We start from the raw sequence: 11,951 nt of genomic DNA, 5'->3' as shown, positions 1-11,951 counted from the left end.
CGCTTATAGCGACGGAAATACATTGGGTTTTTTAAACCCCCGGAATCGCCGTCGATACAAGAACGTCGCTATAGCCGTCGCTGCCGCAGTCTCTATCAGCATCGCTATATAGCGACGCCTATAGCGACGATGCAGGGCCATAGATAGCGACGATGCAGGGCCATAGATAGCAACGCTGCAGTGCACAATTTAGCGACGCCCGAGATTAAAATTTTTTGGTGGCAGGGCATTGAATGCCCTGCCACCCATCAACCATATTGAATGTTTCATTGGCCTATTTACCTTTGAAAAAAAGTACAAAGGTAAATATAGACCCAAAATAGTCAGCCACAAGACAATATAATCATTAACTCCATCATCCATAGTACGTATTGTTTGCAAAATAAAGATACAAAAATGACAAGCGTGAATTGATGGAAGTAAATAAATGACAATTGTACACAGCAGCAAAATCAATTGATTGTTAATCATTGCAAATGTAATAGTTACAAACCATTGTCATTATTTAAAAAATATACATGGTTTTCAAAAATACATAGTTACATGGTCTCATGATACATAAGCTAGGACAAAAATAAACTAATGCTATCTAGCTATGGCTAAACTGACGTCGTCTAATCAGACATCTCATTGCGTCCAAGCGGCGTATCTGTCAGATTCTGCAAAAATAAACAATAAGATAGCTTTTTGTAAGTATAAACATATAGCGAGCAACATTTATAAAAAAATACAATAAATAGAAAAGAATAAACCCTAATACTAACCATGCCGCCGCGAGAAGTCAGGATGTCTATAAGGACGTTTAAGCCCTTCCTGCCCGTGTACTCACGCTCGTACGGAGTGGGATCACGTCCTGTAAACGACCACTGTCAAAACATACAAAGAATCCATTATGTTAGAATTTCAAATTCCATAAACCCTAAACTATCGAACATAGATGCGAAAACACTTACAAAATCGACCTCAAATGATGCCCACCCGCCGCTCCCCGAGTGGTGCGAGCTCCCTGCCTCTACTCGCGCTCTGGCTGCCTCCTTTTGTTGCTTCCACTTGTCGGGATTCTCGCGCGCTTCTTTCTTCACATGCTTCCAATCTTCTTTGGCCAGCCAATCTGATCTGTTCCATCCATGCTTGATTGCTTTTTGCACTTCGGAACGCTTATGCTTGCAGTATTCGCGCATTCGAACCTTCATCACATCTTCATTGAAGCGGTCATCTCGTGTTGAAACGGGAAACTCGTCATGAAGCCGATGACTCTGTCTTTTAATTCATTCGGTACTTCACTCCAGGTGTTTAGTATGTAGTGTCTGAGCCCCGAAGCGAGGAGTGTCCACTAGAGTGACTCCTGGAGGAGTAGCTAGTGGTGTGTAGCTGTGGGGAACGGCACTCAGCCGCGCAAAACTTGGTGTCGATGGCGATGCCGTGGCTGGTGTCGGGACGGGCAAAGAAGGGGAGGGTAAAGAGCCTCGTCGAACACGAGGCGGTATCGAAGCATCGATGGCGCCACCTCCACAACAACCGCCACCGCCACTACCACCACCACCACTAGAGCGCCCGTGCCTAGACGAGTGTGAAGATCGTCTCGTCGACACCGAAGCTTCGGAGCGCGCTAAGGACTCCGAAACAGAGGGAGATGCGGATGGAGTAGGAACACGCGATGGTGCGCCTGAGCGATGACGCTCCATGTACTCATAATTAATCTTCTATTGGCATTCTTCGTCTTTTATCTCTCTCTCTCTCTCTCTCTCTCTCTCTCTTTGTTCACACTATAAACTACCTCACATTCTCTAGTCATGTCCAATCCCCGCACACCTTGGTCTAGAGGTGCACAGAGATCAGAACCACCGGGTTATAATCTCGTCTTTATTGGTCAATGCCTATATTTGTGGGTACAAGAAATCTACACACCCACGTCTACATGATACTGCATGTAGTGGACAAAACCCCTTTGCCTCTTCTCTAGCTGTAGCATTTCATAGCATCTTAACATCTTTTCATAGTAGATCTTTGTTTGTAGCATGCAGGTACGTCATTCTTGCAATGTAGCTGATGTCTTCTCAAGGCACTTAATTCTTATTCTAGATTTGACGGGATGTGTGTGTGTGTGTGTGTGTGTGTGTGTGTGTGTGTGTGTGTGTGTGTGTGTGTGTGTGTGACCCTTGGAATCGTCATCTTACATCACTAATTTTTGTGTATGCTCAATTTGCTCTTCCCTTAGCTAAACATGACGGCTTATTGTATGGTAGCAGTAGTCGAACATGCAGGTGGAATTGCTGGTCCGCATGGACTGTCGAGGCTGTGAGCGCAAGAAATTTTCTCACCATTTTCTCGCCATTTCTTCTAACCTTAATTAAATAACCTAAATCCAATTTAATATAACATATATAAACCTAATATAACGTAAATAAAACTAAATCTAATCTAACTAAAAATAAACTTAAATCTAATCTAATTTAATTTAAATAAACCTAAATCTAATTTAACGTAAGTCTACTAAAACCCTAATTAATCTTTAACGTCTTTTGGAATAGTTTCCTACGGCGTTAAAACTCTCTTCTTCTTGTGTGTGTGTGTGTGTGTGTGTGTGTGTGTGTGTGTGTGTGTGTGTGTGCCAATAAAAAGAGAAAAATGGTATAACCTTTCCATCACTCAAGTGTGGTAGATTGGTTATGCCATTTTTCTCTTGAATAACAAGTCTTGGTTTCAACTCCTCGTCGGCTAGATTTTTAGGTCTCTTTAATTAGTTTCCTACGACGTTAAATTAAACTCTCTTCTTCTCGGGTGTGTGTGCACGCCAATAAAAAAAGAGCAAAATGGTATAACTATTCTATCATCGAAGTGTGATAGATTGTTTATGTCATTTTCCTTATGAATAACATGTCTTGAGTTCAACTCCTGTCGACTAGATCTTTAAGGTCTCTTGGGATACTTTCCTACGATGTTAAAACTCTCTTCTTCTTCTTCTTCTTCTTCTTCTTCTTCTTCTCTCTCTCTCTCTCTCTCTCTCTCTCTCTTTTCCTCTCTCAATGTGTGTGCATTCTTTGATTATTCATGTGTGTGTGCGCTTCTTTGGTTTATGCATGCTCTCTCTCTCTTTTCCTCTCTCAATGTGTGTGTGCTTTCTTTGCTTATGCATGTGTATGTGCGCATTTTTGGTTTATGCATGCTCTCTCTCTTTTTCTCTCTCAATGTGTGTGTTCTTTCTTTGTGTATGCATGTGTGTGTGCGTTTTTTGTTTATGCTTGTGCTCTCTCTCTCTCTCTCTCTCTCTCTCTCTCTCTCTCTCTCAAAAACACAATGTGTGTGAGTGAAAGAGAGGGAGAGAGAAAGAGGGGAAGGGACCATGAGAGTGAGGAGAGGGAAGGAGCATACCTGGCTCTCCTTCCTCTCCTCGTCTGTGTGTGTGTGTGTGTGTGTGTGAGAGAGAGAGAGAGAGAGAAGGAGAGAGAAAGAGGGGAAGGGAACATGAGAGTGAGGAGAGGGAAGGAGCATACCTGGCTCTCCTTCCTCTCCTCGTGTGTGTGTGTGTGTGTGTGTGTGTGTGTGTGTGTGTGTGTGTGTGGAGAAGAAAGAGAGAGAGAGAGAGAGAGAGAGAGAGAGAGGGAGAGCGTTATCTTGCTTGCTTTAAGCGCACGTTGAAAACTCAGATCTGAGATCTGAGTTTTCCGACGCTCTCAGTTATTTTTTTAGCCCTGTCGGCGTCGCTATATGCGTCGCTATGAACGTCGCTATATGCGTCGCTATGTTACTTTTAACATAGCGACGCTCATAGCGACGCCGTGCATTTTCATGTTTGAGCGTCGAAGTATGAGCGTCGCTAATGTTAAGCATGGCTTGTAGTGTCCCAAATAGTGACATGGAAATCCTCTAATGTATAAATAGCCAAGATACCTGCAATTTATTGTCAAGGATGGAAACCCTAGCCTTTGCGACTCCTTTACTTTCATTAATTATCTTGTATTGCTCTCCCACTCTCATGAGTGAAGCTAGCACCAATGTTCGGGAAAAATGTGTCTCAGCTTAATATCGTGCCGTTTTCAATTCCAAAAATGCCGGTTCATGGCAAGGGAAAAAGGAGAAATTCCGCCCCATAATAGAAAAAAATAGTGTAAAAACCTGAAAAAGCAGCCTAATTTTCTAAAATTTCCTCTTGGCAAATTCAAGGAAAGGAATTTTGCATGTTTGGAAAAATGATTTTTCCCGAACGCTGGCTAGCACCCCCCTCTATCAACACATGCCAATTGGGATGCTCTAAAAAGCTAGCCCACATCTTGTCAACCACATGATTGTCTCTCAGCTATAAGGAAAAGAGTCACCCCACCTCATAGTCAACATCCATTTGGTGGGCAAAAGAGGAGCAACGCAATAATGATGTGAAGTTAGCACCATTGTACAATGAAAAGGACCCATCGGGTATTCACTTTTGCATACAAAATCCTCAAAACTATTTTTCCCGAATCTTAGAAACCTCTCTCTTGAAAATCTTTAGAGGTAAATTGGCGGTGTTTAAAGGTTTGTATACTAAATTTCTCAAATTTTTGTAGGTTTTCTTACCCTTCAATCTAAATTTTCAAGATAAAATTAAAATGCAATCTTAGTATAAATAGTTATGCTTGAGCTCCTCCTCAGCAAAGCAACACAGCTATCAAGCTAACAATATTGGTGGACAATGCATATGACCACATGGACTACTCCCTTTTCCAAGCGGCTTCCACAAAATTATCGTATATATGGTGCTGGTCAAAAGGGTGTGTCTTCACTACTCACTGCACCTCTCTATAGAAACAAATTCATCTCAACTATCTCTAAGAGTAGCTTACATATGTAGTCAACACCCCTCTTAAGAATCAAAAGCAAAAAAGGTTTTTGCCAATATGAATTCGCAGTGTTTCACTAATTGACAAGTTTTATCCACCATGCTTAATAGGAAACAACGGCAACAAAGCGGTTATCCCAAATACTTGCATTATCAATGACGATAACCCTAGCCTTCGTGACTCCTTTACTTTCATTAGTAATCCTCTATTGCTCTTCCACTCGCTAGTGGAGCTAGCATCCCGCTCTATGTTCAGAGCATGCCATGGTCAAGATGCTCCAAATAGCTAGCCCAATCTTGCGCATTGGTTAGAGCAAGATCCTCCCCTACCATTACTACAACTTGTCAAGTATCCCACGACATAATCAGTACCCACAAACAAACCCTTTTTCAATTAGCCACAATATTGCCCCACACCTTAATGTGCGCTCCACGAGTAGACTCGTCGCTTGCATTGAAAGGCTTTAGCAAAGAGGTTCGCCTAGGTTTCCTCCCTTGTTTGCCGTCTCCTCATGTACTAGTTACAACATTGTGCTAATTAGAGTGGTGTTGTTCCAAAGAGAAGGGAGATGAATTAGGACAACATTGTGCTAAGTAGGTCTGTTAGAGTGGTGTTGTTCTCCCAATGTTGTCTACGACAATGGCAAACAAGAGAGGTGAAAATTTAAATTTATGTCAAGCTTCGTAAGCTTTGGACTAATCCACAAGCATTGTTGGGCACATGGGGAAACGTTTGGTCTATCATATTCCATGGGGTATAACACAAGACCCATTGAAATGTGACGGATGCGCTGTTCTTAACCGCTTTTTGATTCATCAGTGAATCACCACTACAGGGCTCGAAGCTGGATCACCATAAATTGCACGCGACTCAATTGCATATCTCGAGCTTATCCAATTTGGCATGGCCTGCACTAGTGAAGTTCTCCATGGCTGCTGCGCGCATGAAATGCTGAGGTAGCTAGCTCTCTCTCTCTCTCTCTCTCTGATTTCTCCCTATCTCTCTTGTATGAGTAGCTGCACGTTTATCTATGTATAATTTAGTGTGAGCAACACCTGCGCACATGATCATGATCAGTCGTACTAATATTTTTGGTTAGGATGGTCTGTTTAATTTGCAGCTTCGCGGCTTTAATCTGCATGGGTACTGCGATGGTGGCGCTAAGCATAGCTGGTGCGGCTGGTGGACTTCTTGCGGACGACGTCAAGCAGGGTACCCAGAGGAAGGACGATGTGGGCTTCTCGATTCGAGAGGAGGGCTGCCCAGCAGAAGATTATGCCTACCCCTTTCAGAGTGTGTGCAACGAGCCAACGTAGTTCGATGTGGAGTACCACCTTGTGGCTCCTTACAGCAATGCGCTGGTAGCCACAGGGGGATTGACTGTCAGTGATTGGTTTGGCCAGCATGTCTCATTCACGGGCAACGCCAGCGACGAAGGGTATATGTTCACCTTGACAGCGCTGTCGGCTTCCGCGGGAGAGAACATCACCCTGGGGACTGCTTTCACCATCACCAACTCCGAAACCCAGCTGAAGCTTGGTTGGCAATTCAGTGCTTGGCATCAACGGGTTATCCTTTCCCTTGTAGAGAACTCTAGTATGGCCACCAAGTTCCACTTGGTTCAAGCTTGTAATGTGTCCTTGCCCTGCCCTGACACCACCGGCGCTCGCTGCAAAAGCTACTTCCTCCTCAGGACCGGCCTCTCTGGCTTCACCGGCGTTGGGTCGGTCACCGATATTTGGCCTCAATGGATTGTACCCGCCGACGCAGGGTCCTCTGGAAACATTCCCCTGCTCCTTCGTGAGGGTCTATACCAACGTCAATATTCATCCCATTGTAGATCCCTAGCTTCAGCAACTCCGCCGTGCGATGGCAAGGACCTGCCATAGCCGCGAATATGATCAGTAAAATCAATAAACCAGCTTTGTTCACTGCTTTTTGTTAATTTGTGCATGAGAGAGAGAGAGAGAGAGAGATTGTTAACATTGTGGGATCAGTGTATAGGAAAGTTATTTCTCCTAAATGGCCAATTTTCCTCCTAGTAACGATGTAAACTAGCGCAACCTAGAGTGCCTCGTGAGTAACATTCCCATTTGAGGCCAATTATTACAATATACAATTCAACTTCCACTACATTCAATGAAATCCAATTATATCCATTTTTGTTTTGGCCAATTTAGCCTCTTTTTTATTCTATTGGACCCTTTTGTCTCTAGGCCCAATTTGGCCGGTCTAAATGAGTTGTTTTCATATAGGGCAATCAAGGGCTAATTGATCAATTGACTAGGCCCTAAAGGGCTCAGTTTTCATGTCAATCTTTTGCATGTGACTATGCCCTGCTTGCTCTAATTAAATCGATTACATCAAGTGCAATTGGATTGAATGTACTGTAGATATGTGTCAATCAATGGAATTGTTTTCCGATTGTAATTAATTATATACATTTAAATACGCAATTGAGCTTATTACAATATTGTGCACCCAATTGGACTCAATGGGAATCCATTGCATCTTGACATCCTAAATAGCACTCTCATTGGTTTGTTTCATGAACTTGGCTACAATGGAGTATGATTGGGAGTCAATAGCAATAACTATAACCAATACTTTTTTGAAACCAACCTTTCCAAATGGATCGGTCTTTGAGTGTTAAATTTTACTTTGTTGCATTTTCATAGTTAACTGGGAGATATTGCATATTCCTTCCCGTAATGTAGTTCAATTTCTCTTTTCATCTTTCTTGCTGAAACAAATGATAGTGGATGTAACTCGACCTTAATGCATCAATACTACAATCTCTTTTACTAGTTGCACCTAATGTCCTTTGAGTCACATATATTTTTAAAGGCCTCATAGGCATACTGCACCATTGTGGTAGTGGACATATAGTACATAGTGCAACAAGCTTGAGTCAAAACACATCATACTTTCACCAAAGAGGATAGATCCACACTTTCTAAGATTAATCATCTAGTAAAGTAGCAAAGCATTTTGCTAGGCTCAAAGCAAAGTAGACATAGTTCTACTAACTTCACTACAAATCAACTCTTAACATACATTTTTTTATTTTCACTACTCTTATGTGCCAATTTGTTTTTCAATTATAAAGAAGATATTCATGGATAGAAACGTCGAAGGTAGAGAATATACCATAGCATCTCGATCTCAATTTGTATGATTCTAAGGTTCAAATCCTTAATCCATTTCTTTCTTTTAAGGAAGGTATGTCCTCACTAGGGATTTCAAAAATGTGTTCACAAATGTGTGAATACGTTAAGGAAATGCATTATTAACATCTTATATTCACACGACTTGAGAAATGACCCGTTTCACCTGGCTTTTCCTATAACCCACTAAGGCTTTTATTTTCCTTGGCTAGGAGCATCCTTCGAAGAATAACGTCCTTATCTTAGGGATGAGCATCTTTCTTTATAGGCACTCCTAAGCGTGGTTCCCAAGTCAACCCCAACGGGCTTTTTTGTGAACATGTTATTAACATGTCACAAGTGTTAATATTAAAAAAAAAAAATCTATGATCATGTTGCGGTTTTGTGCATGGAGATATAGGAGATAATCTTATGTTTATACAAATGCATAGCATTGTGCACAAGTTTGTAAGATGATAGGTCAAGTGAGTTACCCATAAATAATTGAGGCATGAACACACTTTGTATCATTAATGAATTTCAAGAAACCGATTTGCAACCCCAAGCAGGCCTAGAAATTGCAGGGTACCCTTCCATTTCCTAGGGAAGGTTAACTTTGTCAAATGTCTGTCACGTGGGAAAGGCTATCATGCACTTAAGCCTTCCTAGTGCAATGTAAAATTTTATTAACCTGTCTAATTTGAACATGGTCAAGAAGCAAGGTTGTCTAGGAATGCAATAGCATAGTGTAGAGATGAGATTTTACATATATCAGTCATTGTTGGAGCCTCATATAACAAGGAGAAGATAGTATTATGAACATTGAACATCCCCCTTGTTGGCAGCACGCATCAGCATTTGATAATTGGCCAGAATCCTTTGCCTCTCCCTCCGTATTGGCTGTATTGCTCTACAAAGCTCCCCTTTTACACAAATTATACACAACCATAAAAGAGACCAAAATATGCTATCCAAATCACAATACATATAGCCGCTGAATAGTCGACATACTCACCACAAAACTCAATAAAACTATAGAAAACAAGTGTGTTCTCAGCTCGCTAACTAGTCCTCTCTTTGTACGAACTTTATGAAGCTCTCTACAAAGCTCACATGAGTCAATCGGATATCTAAAAATAAGATCTACCTTCCTTCGACACAACTCAAGAGTCAACACATGAATGATGCAAAATTGTTGCTACCTTTCTAGAAATATTTCAAAATGTACCTAGACTTTTGCAAATGTTGTGTCATTACCATATTGTGGTTTCATCAAAGAACATTTATAGCTCACATCATAATTCTAATCTAGCTTCAAAAAATCATGTTTCAATTACGAAGATAGAAATAAACACAAAGACAATACAAAAAGTCAGTTAATAATATACTAGAGTTTCATTACCAAAAGTGTGATTTATCTTAATGCTCGTCCAATAGTGCTTACAAAATCTTCAAAAGACTCTCAAATCCTTTAGACATGAATCGGCAATTCCTATTATTTCAGCAACTAGCAAAGAAATTTCTCAGCAATACTTACAAAAGTTTCAAAAGACTATCGAATCTTTTAGTCATGAAAATGAGTTCATTACTACTTTAGCAGCTAGCAATGTGAAATCTCAAAAAACCTTTTTAAGTGTCTCGCAATCAAATTAGAAATATAAAACCCATTTAAAATAAATATAAACTTCGGCAAGACTTGGTCATTGGGAATACATGAAATAGCAGCGAACTCAGGTCTCAACTGCATATAGCAACGATCTAGGCTGAGATATTTATCAACCTCTTCTTCTTGCAGCCCATGCTAAAAACACCTCATCCCATGGGACATCTGATATATTTTCACGTCTATGCAAACGAATAAACATGTAGTTTTGCAGAATTGTTATGGTCATGCTAGTTCTATGAGCCGATTTGATATGATTTTGGATAGAAAACACACGTTTTGCAGTTGCTGTACTTACCGGCAACAAATTAAATTTCCCAAAGCCTCATCATATTTGGAAACAAATCACGCATGGTAACATCATCCTTGCATTCATCCCATCCATTACCAAAGCTTTTTCGCTTAAAATTACTCGCCAAAACAGTCGTAAATGAGTCTAATTCTCCCATGCATTTCTCTACATCATCAACCAAGCTACCATATTGTTTCAATATGGTCTTCAACCACTCTTTATTAGAAGTTTCCTATTCCACCTCGTCGCTTGAATAGTGTTGAGGGAGAAAAGCTTGCACGCATCAAAAAGTGAAATGTCTTCTTGCATCCTTATTTTCAGATTTTTCACATCTTGGCCACAAGCTCTCTACCAAGCTGCATGCAATCTTGAAACAAGCCACCTCTCCTGCTCCCCTCAATGCCGTCAAAAGTTAACTTATAAACATGCCTATCTCCACTAACATCAAAGAACATGATCTCTCCACCTAATGTTTCCTTGACAAAGCGTTTTAGATATCTTGTCCCACAGCTACTTGAGGTCTCTCGAGAACTTCTCTTCCCAAGGTTTTGCAAAGTCACGTTAGCATAACCAGATATGCTAGCAATATCTGCAAGGTTTGATTGAAATTGGCAATTTAAGACATTTAGCTATTATCATACATCAGCTAGAATGTGAATGCAAAACTGATTTGCATAGATCAAGAGCTCGTCATAAATGCTTGGCTTTTCTTTGCCAAATTCCAATATTAATGCAGGCATAAACTTTACCATCCACTCCATCATATGGCCTCGTGACAGCCACCTCACAGAGTGTATGGACAACATGGCTAGATCAGGCACATCTAGAGCCCCCTCGACAAGATTTAAATCATCCATCCTTTTCCCAGATGCGTGAAGCCACGTATAGATGCTTCTATATGGCTTGTCCAAGCGCATTAACTTGGGAAAGGCACCTACAGCTTGACTTGCTGCAAGGTTTTCTCTATGTGCAAGACAATGTACAAGAAGAATATGTGGCACATCTGCTTTCATTTTAGCAAAGAGTCCACATTTGCAACCGACCATCAATGAGCATCCATCGGTTGCAAGAGATACAAGCTTCTTAAGACATAAACCCATTTCCTTGAGCATCTTAATAATAGCCTCATATTTGGCTTCTACTCCACTGTCATCTGTTTTTATGAGCTTGATGAATGCTAGGTCATTTTCACCTTTACCCCCATCCTTCAAGTAGCTGACATAAACAATCAAGTGACCTTCTTTACCACGGTCTGTACTATCATCTACGAGAAGTGAATACCAAGGACTCGCGTGAATCTGCCTATATAAACCCTCCCAAAGGACATCTACAATGGCTTGTGCAAATTCTATTCCAGAGTGTCTGTTTAAGTAGGTTCCATAGTCCACATGCTTTGGCATATTTGGCAAGACTTGCTCAATTTGATGGAGACAAAACTTCTCAAAGAGCTCCATTGGCCCAGCACATCGCACAACAAAGTACATCTACCACATAATTTTCATGGCTCTAGTATTCTGTTTATCCTCAAAAGTAACTACATATTTAGGAAGAGGGATGCAAATCTTGTTTTCCCTATTTGCCCACTTAAAGGCAACAATTTTGTGCTCATCTGACTGGCTGTGCTCATGCAAAGTAGACAATTGGATTTTTAGAGTACCTTTTTTAGCGAAAGGATTTTTGTGCTTGCAATACACAGCACTCACATTTTATCCTAAGCTTTCTCTCAATCACTACAGGGTAAGCCCATTTATGCTCGAACTTCCAAGTTGGTTTCCATATTCTTAGCTTCTTAGGTTTAGAAGCTGGCTCCAAGCTTGTTTCTTTGTGCATTGGATGGGCTTCCTCATCGATATCTTGCCCTATTTCTGGTCCATCTCCAAAGAGATCTTCCATAACATGTGCTAGCTCTTCTTCTAATTCCTTTTGCTTTCTCTTATTTTGACCTTCTACAACTTTAAAATAAATTGAAATATCTACTTTCTTTTTCTTTTGGAAAAATTTTTCATTTCCCATCTATAAAGCCCATGGTGGGA

General features: G+C 40.9%; 1 protein-coding gene and 1 pseudogene across 2 annotated transcripts; one reads left to right on the top strand and one right to left on the bottom strand.

Moving 5' to 3' along the window:
* The first annotated feature begins 5,557 nt into the window (after nt 1–5,557).
* Nucleotides 5,558–6,748, top strand: LOC147437662 (uncharacterized; annotated as a pseudogene). Its single transcript, XR_015184724.1, has 2 exons — nt 5,558–5,773; nt 5,938–6,748. The product of XR_015184724.1 is annotated as an uncharacterized LOC147437662 (transcript).
* Nucleotides 6,749–10,553: 3,805 nt separating this feature from the next.
* On the bottom strand, nt 10,554–11,372 carry LOC147437661 (uncharacterized). The gene has a single exon (XM_086486588.1). It carries the CDS (start codon nt 11,370–11,372, stop codon nt 10,554–10,556), a length of 819 nt encoding a protein of 272 aa, XP_086342714.1.
* Nucleotides 11,373–11,951: the final 579 nt, after the last annotated feature.

Source organism: Adiantum capillus-veneris, chromosome 17, assembly GCF_014529385.1.
Source record: "Adiantum capillus-veneris isolate H3 chromosome 17, ASM1452938v2, whole genome shotgun sequence".
In the NCBI taxonomy this organism is placed as follows: domain Eukaryota; kingdom Viridiplantae; phylum Streptophyta; class Polypodiopsida; order Polypodiales; family Pteridaceae; genus Adiantum; species Adiantum capillus-veneris.
Note: the sequence above shows the minus strand (reverse complement) of the source record. Positions and strands in the feature narration are given on the sequence as shown.

What these genes read in the sequence shown, in the direction of transcription:
- LOC147437661 (XM_086486588.1), bottom strand. Translation starts at nt 11,372, where the DNA reads ATGGAGCTCTTTGAGAAGTTTTGTCTCCATCAAATTGAGCAAGTCTTG.